General features: G+C 41.0%; 2 protein-coding genes across 3 annotated transcripts; both read right to left on the bottom strand.

Moving 5' to 3' along the window:
• Window positions 1-412: 412 nt before the first annotated feature.
• Window positions 413-8,147, bottom strand: cacfd1 (calcium channel flower domain containing 1). 2 transcript variants are annotated; one of them, XM_069168856.1, is made up of 5 exons: window positions 7,496-8,147; window positions 5,655-5,727; window positions 4,711-4,836; window positions 4,383-4,490; window positions 413-3,439 (listed from the first exon to the last, which is right to left on the bottom strand). In XM_069168856.1, exons 1-5 carry the CDS (start codon window positions 7,602-7,604, stop codon window positions 3,349-3,351), a joined length of 507 nt encoding a protein of 168 aa, XP_069024957.1. In that variant the 5' UTR covers window positions 7,605-8,147; the 3' UTR covers window positions 413-3,348. The 2 variants fall into 2 exon arrangements, with proteins under 2 accessions (XP_069024957.1, XP_069024966.1); XM_069168865.1 differs by having other exon boundaries at window positions 3,349-3,710.
• A 471-nt stretch (window positions 8,148-8,618) lies between these two features.
• On the bottom strand, window positions 8,619-13,124 carry ptcd2 (pentatricopeptide repeat domain 2). Its single transcript, XM_069159908.1, has 10 exons — window positions 13,016-13,124; window positions 12,615-12,707; window positions 11,740-11,869; window positions 11,548-11,665; window positions 11,050-11,128; window positions 10,882-10,973; window positions 10,681-10,794; window positions 10,501-10,575; window positions 10,300-10,413; window positions 8,619-9,481 (listed from the first exon to the last, which is right to left on the bottom strand). The coding sequence occupies exons 1-10, from the start codon at window positions 13,122-13,124 to the stop codon at window positions 9,260-9,262; spliced, it is 1,146 nt and encodes a 381-aa protein (XP_069016009.1). The 3' UTR covers window positions 8,619-9,259.
• Window positions 13,125-13,332: the final 208 nt, after the last annotated feature.

Here is a 13,332-nt window from a genome sequence, read left to right as displayed (position 1 = left end):
GCCGCAGATTCGAGCTCAGGAGTTGACTTCACTCTAAATAAACTTAAATAAATGTTCAAAGAATCTTTTTCCCCACGAAGTGTTCTGGGTGTTAAAAGTCAAAGGCTTTCATTTATATGAATAGATGAAATTAATAATACGAATTTAGATGTTTACTATCCATTTTATTATTTAATAATCTATTTTATACATTTGTTAAACCGGTTGAACAATGTTTATGTCTTAGTCTTAGTTCGGATAACATTAGCATCAACTAAATTCAAAGGGCGGCTGAGCATGATGGGAATTGCAGTTTTAGCAGCCACAGTGTTGGGCAAATCGAAACCTTGACCTGATCATGACGCAATCAATCAGATTTTAATTGTTCTCAGTCAGTGGAGTCCCAACTGAACATAAGACGCCGACACCGTGGTGGTAGTAGCAAGTTTGTTTATTTCAGTAATTAAGAAGGTCAGGATTCACATCACAACACACACTATTCACATATCCCTTACAGCAAAGGACACAGTCGATACCTGCAGATTTATATCGGTCAATTCATGAGTATTAGATGGAGGCGACTGCAATAATAATAATACAAAAAAAAAAAAAAGGACTGGTGGAACGGATGGGTGTGGAGGACCGAAGCGGTGCGGTAAAACTGTAGTGTTGGACTGTACCATATCACTGGTGCGGACGTAGTGTTTCAACACATGTCGATGCTGGTTGTGCAGGTTTTCGATGCATCACAAATGCTTTTCCATTGGCTCGAGTGATGCGGTTAACTTCACAGTCATGCTTATGCTTGTTCCAGTATACTTATGATCTGATCACAAACTCCTTTGTAACTGTGCGCTGTGCATGGGTGAGTATGATACCTGAGAGCTGGTGGTGACGTGTAAATCAGCCTCTCGATCTCTGACCAGCTTATTAAGATAGAAACAGCTGTAAGAGGTGTGTGTGAGCAATTATCCCCAAAGCATCCTTATTACTGATGACACAACGGAGGCAATGCAACAAAACAACACAAATCGTACAACTGCGTTCCTCATCTGAGTGACAAAGGTGAACCGTGGTTCTGTGTGGGATGCAGACCAATTAGTCCCTGAACCAAAGACACTTCCTCTCATTAAACTGTGTTTGGGTTTCGGTCGCGCGTGCTAATTAAGACTCATAATAAACACAGAACAATCAGCACATATTCAGTAACAGATTCTAAAAGAAAAAAAAGAAGAAGGTACAAAATGTTTTACATGAGAGCTTGTCATAACATAATGTACCAGGTATCACAAAATCCGCAGCCACGACTTCGCTGGCGGCCGTTTGTTCATGAGGAAACGTACGTAAAGGAGCTGAGCCGTGCATTGAAAGCTATCCCGAAGTTCAGTGCAGAAATGCCTCAACTCAGCTTAAACCAACTGACCAAAATGAAAATGTTAAAGCTCGAAGCAAAATAAAGATAAAAAGCTTTTGTTCTTTGGGTATAATGGATACATTCCCCAACGTTAACAATATCCCTTCTGCTTATGCGTGTTTACAAACGCACTCAGGCTGCAGTTCAGAGTTGTGTGTGTTGTACTTCACGAACGTTTGATGCACTCGTGCTAAAATCTTTCGTCTATACATTTCTAGATTGTTGATCAAGAAATCTAAACATCTCAACAACAACATAATTCCCCCCCCCTCCCCCTCTGACTTTTTTTAAAATCAAACCTAGTACGATAAAAAATCAGCATCAGAAGTCAACGCGAAGGAGTTCTTTAAAGAGAAACTTTTTGTGACTCAAATACAATGAAAAAGGAAACACTTGAGGTTATTTACATCTGTGGTGTAGTTGTCACAGATCATTTAAAAAGGCAGGCGGTTTCTTTCAATAAAATTAACAACACAATTTTAAAAAGATGAATTAATAAAGCTAAAACAAATAAATACAGGCAGGCCTATTATTTGTCATCAAATCTGATGAAGTCTGTAGTGAGTTAAAACCTTTAGGACCCTCAGTCTTATGAAGAAAGTAGTTTTACACTCTTAAACCTGATGACATCTAACAAAAAAAACAACGGACCTTTTCTTCAGGAAAAGGTCAGCAGTTGTTCCAGAGTCGAGTCAGGGTTCTTCCCACTAGACAATTCAACTGTCCGGTTCAGAGGAGGCAGCTCTGTTTCACACATAATGACTTATCCTTGCACCTTGTTTTGTGACTCAGCAGCTCTTTTACCTTTAAATATTGGGATGAACAGTTATTGTGTAATATGTTGCTGACACTGCGTGCAGGCCCGTCACGATTATTATGGAATTGCGTGATTGCGATTAATTGAGATGACCGCAGTCATTTTGCATAATTGTTAGAATCGCTCTTCTGTATAAAAACAGCTGGATGAAACAAACAGACATGTCATTTGACTGCCGCGCTTTTACTGACATCACCTTGTTGTCGCACCTTCCTCTGGTACGGTTTACTGGCACATTCGCGGCGAATTAGCACCTCCGACTGTTTATTCTGAGACCTTAAACTTAGAATATCACAACGACCGTATTTCAACGAGAATCTATTGACATTAATATGATGGATTTAGCAGCAAAGCCAAACGCAGCAGACATTAAATGGCTCTTCTCCTTGACAAGGTATGTGTATTAAACTCTGGTAAAGCTTATACTATAACGGTAGAATTAATTGAACAAAACGATAGAAATGATCAATAGTGATAATTTGTATGATAACTAAAAATTCATGATCCTGACGGGCATAAATGTGTGCTGGGCGTTTTTTTTTTTTTCCCAATGCTGTACCAAAAGCAGGACGACACACAGACCGAACAGCAGCAATTCTGAGTATCACTGCACTCCTTCTGTCACACAACTCTGAATCACAGCCTCCAAGTCAGAACGAATAACCTGAAGTCAGTTATGTACAATTTACAATCACAATTATCTCTACTCATATTTCCTGAAAGGCTTTTGGGGTAAGAAAAGACGTAAATCGAACGTTTTGTGCGAAACAAAGGGCAAACAACAGCAACAAACAACAAAGCGGAAACAAATAACACAACCCATAAGGAGAATCATAAACAAAACGTACAATTTAAGGTATCAGGTCACGATGATGAATCCCATTTACACGGCAGGTACCAAAATAACGAGCTGGAATCCAACATCAGTCTGTCAGTCGGGCTGACAACAAGAACGCAGCAGTTAAAAGTAAATACGTAAACTCAGTACCATTGTTATGTAGTGACAGTGAGGGGAGGAGGAGGAGGAGGAGGAGGGTGGAGGAAGAGGTAGGATGGCTGGAGGACAGGGAGGAAAAAGTTCCAAGTGTAAGAACTGAGGAAAAGAGCGCTCGAACAGGAGGGTGGGAAGGCAGACGCCTCACTCCGGAGCCCCGTTCGTCGTTCCCGTCATCTTCTCTTCATCCCCCTGTTTCTGATGCTGCAGCCTGGCATAAGTCACCGCGTCTCCCCTGAGAGAGAAAGGAAATAGGCAGACAGGAAGCGGGAGAGGGATGGTGACGAGAGGTTACGCCCATGGAGAGAGGTGGGTGGAAACAAAGAGAAAGCGGGTGTGACGGGAGAAGACGACTGCGTTAGCTGCGAGGTTATCGCGTCGCTCACCTCGTCAAAAGTTAATTACCATGAATACCGAGGCTCATTAGGATTATTAGAATTTCCAAGCAGCAAATCAAAATCGTGTTAACTGATTATAGTGGGGAAAACTGCATTTAATATGGGAGCCTGTTTTAATTTGATGCAAGGTGAGAGGGACATCAAGAGATAAAGGTAATTACTTCGTGTGAAGTGTGCAGCTTATATTCGAATAGATACTGAATCAAAATTAAAGGAAAAAAAACAGCTCGAATTTTGCTTTTAAAGGGCCCATATTCTATGAAGTCAGATACCCGTTTCTTCCAGGTGTTATAGAAATACTGTGAAAGCATCAGAATGCTCAGTCTGCGGAGAGATGGGCACAGCCTGTATCCAGCAACTGTGCCTAGAAATGAACCGTTTGGACCTGCATGAGTTTGTGATGTCACAAACGGGCCATCAGCAGGACCCACTGTTCAACCTTTTAGGTGGAAGGAAACACAGAGCGGTAATACCATCGCAAAGCTCGCGAGCTACAAGACCGAGGAAAACCAGTGGTTGGCCTGGTCGTGTCACTTGGACAAGAATCGGCCAATCAGAAGAGAGGGTCATTGATATTAATGCACCTTAAAAACACAGACACAAAACAGCCCGATCTTGGGAGAGTTTCAGAGAGAAGCTGAAGAGAGGTGATGTTAAACTATATTGAGATGGTTTTAAAACCACAAAAACATCTTAAAAATATAAAAACTATCAAATATGGGACCTTTAAGAGCTTTGGTGACATTGAATGTTACTAATTACGACGAGAAGAGATCTTACTTTTTGCCTAAAGATACAAGTCCGTACAGAACTCCTGTGGCGAAGGCGATGGCGTTTCCAAACAAGGTTGTAATGGAGAAACTCAAGAACACAGGAAACAGAGCCATCCTGACGACACGCAGCCGAGGGGACAAAAGACAAAAGATGTCAGTAAATCTTATTAAGTACATGCTGTATATAAAAGAACCACATTCCCAAAAGTGTGTTCGATAGCTTGTGCAGTTAATAACTGAGAAATTCACATTCCAAAAATACTTTTTTTTTTTTTTTTATATTGAAGTCCAGCGTCTAATAACATCAACCGCGTACAATGCATAGTTGTTCTCACCCACAATAGAAGAAGGCTTTCTGCCAAGGTTTGAATTTGTCTGCACGGGCTGCTACTGCATTAGCAAACTCTATGAACTGGCAACAGAATGGGACTTCACAAAGGAAGAGCACGAAGGCATTCAACCTTGAGACGAGAGGAGAGGACACAAAAACAGCAGTGAACCATCCCGTGCACTTCCAAATCTCAAACGCAGGAAATGAACACAACAACTGGTTGGAAAAGAACGGTTATGCCGGCACAGAAACAGCGAGATTACTTGGTGAAATTAGGGCTGAGACTAACCTTTTTTCTTTTTTTTTTTTATTAACAATTCATCTGCCTACAGCAAAAAAAAAAAAAAAAAAAAATCCATCATAAGCGGCTTTGTTGGGGCATGTGCTCAAGAGTTCCACTTAAAATCCAAAAGAATCTCGGCACCCTTTGGCACAACATGCTCACATTTAAGGAGGAGGTGTGGCTGGCTGGCAACATGCTGCTCACTATCGATGTCAGATACGAATGGAGGAATGTCAGTAAACACTACGCATGAAATACATTTATTAAAAAGCTGAAAAGCTGCCCTGTGAGGCTCTGATGGGTCTCTATATTCAATACTTTTCTTGTGTTTGTGACTCTCAGTTGGTGTTCAGGAAAACTTGACTGGAACCAGCTCACATTTGCGTCAGTAAATTTGACAAAAACTGTAACACAAAAAAAAGAAGAAAAAAAGATCTACAGTCGACTTCACTTTCTTTGTGCTACTCACAGGAACCTGAGCTTAAATGAAAAACAAACAAAAAAACCTTCATGACAGAATAGAGCACTTAGTATCATCTAAAAAGCTGTTTTACAGTATGTTCAGAGGTTTTCGCTGCTCTATATCAACAGCATATAAAAATGTCCAGGCTTATGGACGATGAAATGCTTCATTAAAGAAGAATGTGACTGCGTTAAGGACTTACACCATCCATACCCCCGCAGCAATGTTTAAAGGGTTCACAGTGACACAGTTCCACACTCCTGCGACGGCACAGGCTGCAGACAAAGGACAAAACAAAAGGACTGTTATAATGACGCGACAGATGGCAGATTATTGTACTGTACAGAGAGCATTAGATCTGACCATTAGGTCTTTTATTTAAACTACGCATCACAGGGGAAAGGTTCAGTTCAGCCAATCCTACGCTGGAAAACATGATAACTACATCCATCATGTATGTGCTGCTTGGTGAGTGTAAGGAATTTACACCATAAATAACATGAGAAAATCAGCAATGTGGAGCAAATGAAGCATGTACAGTGTGTTGATGTAAACACACACACACACACACACACACACACAGTCTGAAAACATCTGAAAAAGAAAAAAAACAGTCTTGTGTTGATGTACGAGCTATTATACTCAGCCTGAAAATTAATTACCCATATTAATTTGAAACACTAATTAAAACCATGTCAAAATCAAAGCGGGCACCCTTTTTCATGTTGAAGGTAATTTGTTTCAGAGGCCTTTAATGACAACGTTGGGTAGTTTGAATAATGGCCCGTTTGAGCTTTTGCTGCAGGTACGCTTTTGTTTTGAAGGTATTAATCCTTTTATATCCATCCGATGCGACACAAAGGGCACGACGGGACCTGCCGTATATCCAATGTCTAAAAATATGTGTACACTGCATTATGAGATGGGCTGCAAGTATATTAACACTGGTGGTGAGTTATAAGTTGTGCCAAAGCTGTGAAAAGTCCATGTCAACATCATAAACGATCATCATCACGGTCGTCATACTGTGCATGCCGACTCGCTGACTCACCTGAACAAAACAGGGTAGGACTGAAACTACTTATTACTCAAGTAACATTTTCAATGCAGGATTTTGATATCAGCACTTTTACTTTATGAAAGGATCTGAATACTCGGGTCTGCCACTGGTGCTAAGTCCGATAATGATGACTGCAGTTGACACCGTACAGCAGTGTCAGGCTGCAGCTGCAGAGTGAGAAGGGAGGATGAATACGCCTGATGTCCCTGTGAACTGTCGGGCCAGACGAGCCCACACGGTCACGAACACTGGAAGAAGCACGTAGCATGTCCCGCTGCTTTAGACCACGCAGCCTCCTCAATAATACAGGAGCCATTGAATATGCAGCGGTTTAATGTGATACAGCCGCTGCGACTCTGGTGTCACTGCGAAGGAGAGAAGCGCGGAGGAGAAGGAGGAAGGGCTGCAATGCTGCTGGAAAACTGCAAAGCCAGCAGTTTAAAAGAAAAATCACTTCCGTCTCACATTGAACTCCTGAGAAGAGATAGAGAGAGGGAGGTGGGGGGGGTGGGGAGGGTGTCAACTTACCTGACTATGTGTGTTTATATCATAAAGGTAATTTAGGAGGAAGGAGGTGTTGTGAATACATGAGGCACGCAAACAGACAGGCGGTGCCCAACAGTGGCTGCTGCAGTGATGGGACAATGAGCTGTGGCAAAGCTTTTGTTTCGTGGCAGAGCAATTGAAGTGCGGTATATGTACACAATAAAAACAACAACAACAACAACACACCCGCTGTTCTAGATACCAATCTGATGCCCTTTCTATCGTGTATCTTCACACAAATAAACAATAAAAACCATGCTGACACGACAATAAAACACCAACTTACATGTCGCTGTGAAATGGCACACAGCATCACCCAATGGTTTTTTATTTTTTTAAATTTACTAACACTATACATGCAGCTGTGGCAGGTTTTGTTGTTGTTGTTGTGGACGTTTACGAAGTGACAAAAGAAATGGACTTTGACAACTACTTACATATTCCTCCCAAAACTCCAGCTATTTTGCAGAGCCATCTGTACCACCAGGTCATGCCGTCATCCTCCGGTTCGGGTTTCGTCTGCGCTGCGGTCTCTTCTGCGCTCATTGTGTTGTTTTGTTTTTCTAGCTCCGTTTGCTAAAGCTCCCCAAAAAAAACCAACAACAACAAAACAACAAAAAAAGCCAAACGTGAACCTGAGACCACCCAACAAATATCTCAATTAAGTTCGCGGACTCGCTGCTAACTGGCTTTCAAGTGACGCCAGATATATTGTCAACTTTCTCGGACTTCTTTATCTTTTGTTTTCTTTGTCTTGTTCCGTGTTGGAGCCAGCAGCTGTCCGATGTTACCAGCAGCTTCCTCCCCGCCCCCCGTCAAGTCCAGGACCAGCTAACCGGCTAGCCGACGCTAAACAGCACCGCCACCAGCTGCCGCTAGGAGTAAATATCACCGCAGTACCCGTCCGCAACTTTTTTTTTTTTTTTTTTAACCAAGCTTATAAATGAACAAAAACTATTCCTGGTTTCTTTTTCGACTAATAAATAAGAATGAGCCCGGTTTATTTGGGTTAAATTAGTGGCTCCGTTGTTCTCCACCGCGGGAGCTCAGCTGATGTGAGGGATGCATTCTGGGAGGGATCCGACGTGCGTCATGGTTTGTTTACATGCTTGAAATACTTTTTTTTTTAATCTAGTATGGTAAAGACATGATCCGCCCTACTCTGTCTCTGATTGGCTAGTACTCGTTGGTAAGCGTTGGGCATGAGGAATGATGATTGGTTAGAATTCGGGCAACAGTATCGGGACAAACCAATCAGCAGCCGAGTAGGGCGGGTCATCCCTTCGCCGTCCTAGGAAAACAATATTGTATTGGATCAGCAGATTTGGGGTTGTTGTGGATATTTTACTACACGTTTGAAAGCTTTCTTATTACAGTACAGATTAAAGACCTGAATATATAAAATATTGTTATGACACATCATTCAAGGTGAATATGACAGATGGAAAAACTTTCACATTTTGGTTCACAATGTTGTTTTCAGATAATTTGCCAAGTCTTTGATGATTGTGAAAATATTCTGAGAGCAGAAGTGTTATCAAATTGACTTCTTTCCAAAAGCAAATTAGAAATTATTTTTATTATTAAACATCTGATTCGCACAAATGCATACATTTGTATACACAGTACACTCCTCCCTCATCACTCGTGATATTTATGACAACCTTGCCGTGAAATCTACAACAATTTAGATGGTGTTACTTCTGGTTCAGCAGCTTTCTGATGAAGGAAGACGTGAGGCCAAAGTCCTGTCTGCAGAAGGATGACTGTGCCTGTGTTATAGGAGAGGTAGATGATTGGAACAACAGGGATGCACGATATATTAGCGGATAACGGGTATAACACAGGGCTGTTAGCTAGTTTAACAGTAAAGTCTGTGACCTTTTCTAAATAGTGTTGGCCGTTACGTTAGCATTGATTAGTCTACAAATATGTGAAGTAGCCTAAACACGCTTGGCAATGAGGACTTGTCTGACATAGTTTACGTAAAGAAAATAAACTATTATAAACAAGTTTAAAATAAATTAAAACATTATTTATTCTAGAGAAAGAAAAAAAAATTGATGACATGAGCAGCTTTTAACACAAAAAAAAAATGAGCAGATAACTATGAGCGGCCCTGAAATTCCATTTAATTGCATCTTTAGTGGCAAAATCCACTGTAGCCAAAGCCAGAGTGTTTAAAATGACCGACTGTGGCTTCAGTCTGACCGCAGCGTGAAATGCAGAGGCTTCAGAGTCCTTCGGCTGGTCTTCCTCTCGTCCAGGATCGGCGGTGGTTTCCTCTTCCCTGTGGGCGTCCGGCACAGCATTTCATCGAGGGTCTGCGGAGTCACCTGACCGGCTTGTTCCATCTGAGTCACTATCTGCTCCACTTTTATCATGTGTGGCCTGCCTTCACTCCGCAACCGGAGCAAATCCACCTGAAACAGGTCGAAGGAAGCCGCTGAGGCAAAATCCACAGATATATTTTTTGTGATCCAATTCATCATTTTTGCTTTGTTTAGAACTAGCGTCCACAATATTCGGGCATTTTTTTGTAACCCCTGAAACGTAAACACTGCTGACTCTGCTTTATGATTGAAAACTCTGACTGAATTTTCATCTGGACGGGTGGAAAATGGAGACATTTAAAAACGATGATGCAGACACCCACATTCTTATCAGTCACAATGTGTCCTTCCTGATTGCAACTGTTGTGCAGGTGAAATCTGGATTTATTAATATTACGACTGCCTACATGCGCAGTAGGAAAGCTACTTTTCAAGCAATTTGTAATATATTCTTTGTCCAGCAGCGTTATCAGCCCGACATGGAGCGTCGACGTTGCACCGTAATCGGTGACCCATCAGATTCTGTGTTCTTAGTTTTGAAATCGTGCTAAAACACTGCGGACAGAGATAGTTTTTGTTTTAAAATGAAAACTTGGTGGTCCGAACGAGACTTGAGTCAGCTCTTTGATTTACATGCAGTATCAATCTCTTGAGCATGTGTTAACTATTTTGGGTCACATTTTCCTGAAGTAATTCTGATCCAGCTTAAAAAATATTTTCAAATGAAGGTTTTTTTGTTCTGTTCACAAAACATTTCAAGAAGTATAGAAGCACTCCTCCTCATGGATGCAAGCCCTAACGTTTGTTGCAGGAATATGTTTTAATGCTAATCGCTGTATCCTAAGAAATCTTCTTGTATCTATATGTAACTTTTTTGGAAGTATAAGTAGGATCTGTGTGTCACTTACCACCTCCTGTGAAAATTCTGTCTTTCTCACAAAATAAGGGGTTTTAGGCAACAAGGCTGCTGACAGGACGGAAACGGCTTCAGCCACTGAACCTGACATCGCTAGAATTATAACCTAAAGGACAATAACAAGAAATATATTAATGATTGAACAACAACTGCAAGAAATAGTGTATACTCCAGTTACATGCTGCAACTTCACCTTGACATTTTGGCACAATCTGCTGTCAGTGTTCGTAATTTGTGAAAACAATGACTGCGTCTTTTCTAGGTCATTCTGAAATAAAAAAAAAATTAAAAAAAAGAGAACCAGGTGATAAGTCTACAATCTCCACATCCTTCTGCATGCATGAAAGGAACAGACGAAGAAAGTGCGACTCACCCGTTGAAATGCTAATGCTACAGCGAAGCAGTACGCATGTCTGGGGATGAAGGTCCCTTTGGTCTGTTCCTCTTCTATCAGAGCGGTGCAGATCCTGTACGACTCGGCCGTGTTCTGACCAACACAAACCAGAACATGAAAACATGAACTCCGCACAAATATAAGTCTCCTGGCCGTAATGTTAAATCAGATTAAAATTACCAGTTTATAACAGGTAGCAGTCGCCAGTGTCAGCGTGTCTTTGTTGAATGGTACACCTTGGTTCCTCATGGTTCTCAGCACCTCCAGAGCACCTGGAACCGTCAAAGTTTGGAACATTACGTACATGCGATAACAGCCGTGGAAAAAGAAAACACAACTGTCGCTTACTTTCATATGAGCCTTTCATGAATAACATGTCGATGGTGATGTTAAAGGAGGTTGCGTCGTTGAAGAATCCTTTTAGACTCTGTTCAGACGGGTGAGAGTAAATGTTATGAGTCCGGGTCAATTCACACTAAAGTCAAATTCATCTAAACAGGACATTTATAAGCAACATAAATTAAACAAAATGCTGCAAAAGTCAGACAAAATTAAAACAAACTTGAAAAAGCTAGAATAACTAAGAAATTCAAGGCAAGAATTAAACAATAAAAACAATTCATTGAGAAAACATGAACAATATCAAGCAGACAACACATGAGGATATATATGATTTACAGCAACAATAAATTAATAGCAAAATTCATTAATAATGATAGTTTTGGAATTAAAATTGGGTCCATACAGAAACTGGCACTCAAAACAAGTAAATGTTCAATCTAGATTTAAAAACTGGTTGTGAGGTACCTGTTGATGTTTTATGGTTTTGGTTGATGTAATATTCACCTGATCTGTGACTGTTGCAGCCGCCATGCCCTCCAGACCCAGCTCGTAGCAGAGTCTCATGAAGAGAGGACCAAACTTGAACTCTCCGTACATAAAGTTACGGTTCTCTGCGTGATACCTGATGAGCACAAATTACAGGATGAGCCATTTACAGCTCAGATATTTGATACATAGTGGTTATAGAGTGTGTACCTGTAGATGGCATCTCTGGCTATCAGCATGTCATCTACAGACTGGCACAGGTGAAGGAGAAGCTTCAGCTCGTCTCGTAGAATCAGCTTCTTCCTCTGCAGCTTCTGACTGAATAGTTCCACATAATTTCCTATAAATAAGGTTGAAAAAATATACATAAGCCTCTACTTCATGAAACTAGCCGTGATAGCCGACCTCTAGAGGGGCCATCATCCTCCATTGACCATCGGTGGTTGTGGTGTGGAGAGGGTAAAGAGCATTAAGTTTCTGAGGGCACTTCTGAGTGATGACACCGAGAACAGCTGCCAGCCATCATCAAAAAAAAGTCTCAACATAATCTCCTCCCACACTCAGTCTGGTAATAGGTACAGAAGCAACAGCAGGAATTTATTTATTTATTTTTTGTGTATAGTTTGTCTGTGTGTTATTTTACTGTGTATGTATTTGTACATTTTTCTTATTGTGTGCACCTTTTGTTTGTTTTTTCCTAACTGTGTTTCTATGCTGCTGTGATGACTAAATTTCCCCACTGTGGGATTAATAAATTCTTATCTTATTTTAAGAAGCACTGGGCTATTGAACCGCTTCTTCCCCCAGGTGGGTAGACGCATAAACTCAGAGCAAAACACCCCCATCAACCCACTCACACACACATATGGACCCCCTCCTTTTTTTTTTTTTAAATGCACTTTATGAACATTTATTATTACATATGTGCATAATATCTGAATATTAACCATTTTAGTCCTGCATTATTCATTGGATTTTGCACCGTCTGGTCCTCATGTTGGTTGTTTTTAGATATGAAGGCGCGTAAAAATGACTAATCTAAATGGTGAAGTGCAGTTTAGTGCCAGTAACATGAATCACTCCACCTTTGGATCCGGTGACCAGGTGAGCCACAGCCAGTTTCTTCTGCTGGAAGTCCTGCAGTTTGATGACATCTTCTGACAACAGATGCCTTTTAGCTGCAGAGAGGAAAAATGCAGCGTGGCAAGAAATTAGCGTAAATAGACCAAAAAACAACAACAACAACAAAAATTAACACGTTTTAATGCAAAGCGTTACAAAAACCTCTACACTAAACTCTACACGTTAAACTCAGGTAGTTTTAGCGGGTTTTTTTTATTTGTACGCTCAGCACGCTCGCTCGTAGTTTAAGAGTTCAAACAGCTGCTGGACACGTGAATGGTTTGTTTACAGCGCGCGAGCTTCTCTCTGCCTGTAAACCGGACTTTCTGACAGGACGCATGTTGACGGGTTTTGTTCGTCTTACCTCCGATGCAGCCTTCAATCCAGCCGGGCTGTGAAACACCACAAAACACTCCTTTGGAGGGCTCGAGTATTAACGACCGACAACATTTACCAAGTCTCCCCAGCGCCATAACGACCACTGACTGTACCAATTCATGTGAAAACCACGGGGCATGAAAACGGACATGTTGCAGAGTTTTAATACTATTTATTATTACGAATAATATTTTTTTGGATACACACCGGAAAAATTACAAATGCTTTAATTTGAGATGGGTAAGATGTCCAGCGGTTTATTTTATTTCCGTAATACGTAATTTACAATTGGTATAATCCAAT

This window comes from Embiotoca jacksoni, unplaced genomic scaffold, assembly GCF_022577435.1.
Source record: "Embiotoca jacksoni isolate LCO1_2020_lvr unplaced genomic scaffold, fEmbJac1.0.p SCAF_10, whole genome shotgun sequence".
NCBI lineage: Eukaryota > Metazoa > Chordata > Actinopteri > Embiotocidae > Embiotoca > Embiotoca jacksoni.
This window is presented reverse-complemented; position numbering and strand designations above follow the sequence as displayed.

Bases quoted from the DNA above. Each gene is read 5' to 3' on its own strand.
- cacfd1 (XM_069168856.1), bottom strand. From the start codon at position 7,604: ATGAGCGCAGAAGAGACCGCAGCGCAGACGAAACCCGAACCGGAGGAT. The intron at 4,491-4,710 runs GTGAGAACAACT...GCGTGTCGTCAG, and splicing joins AAAGCCTTCTTCTATTGTGG to GATGGCTCTGTTTCCTGTGT. The intron at 3,440-4,382 runs GTAAGATCTCTT...TTTCTCTCTCAG, and splicing joins CTTGTATCTTTAGGCAAAAA to GGGAGACGCGGTGACTTATG.
- ptcd2 (XM_069159908.1), bottom strand. From the start codon at position 13,124: ATGGCGCTGGGGAGACTTGGTAAATGTTGTCGGTCGTTAATACTCGAG. The intron at 11,129-11,547 runs GTGAATATTACA...CCGTCTGAACAG, and splicing joins CTGCAACAGTCACAGATCAG to AGTCTAAAAGGATTCTTCAA. The intron at 10,795-10,881 runs GTAATTTTAATC...TGTGTTGGTCAG, and splicing joins CTGCTACCTGTTATAAACTG to AACACGGCCGAGTCGTACAG.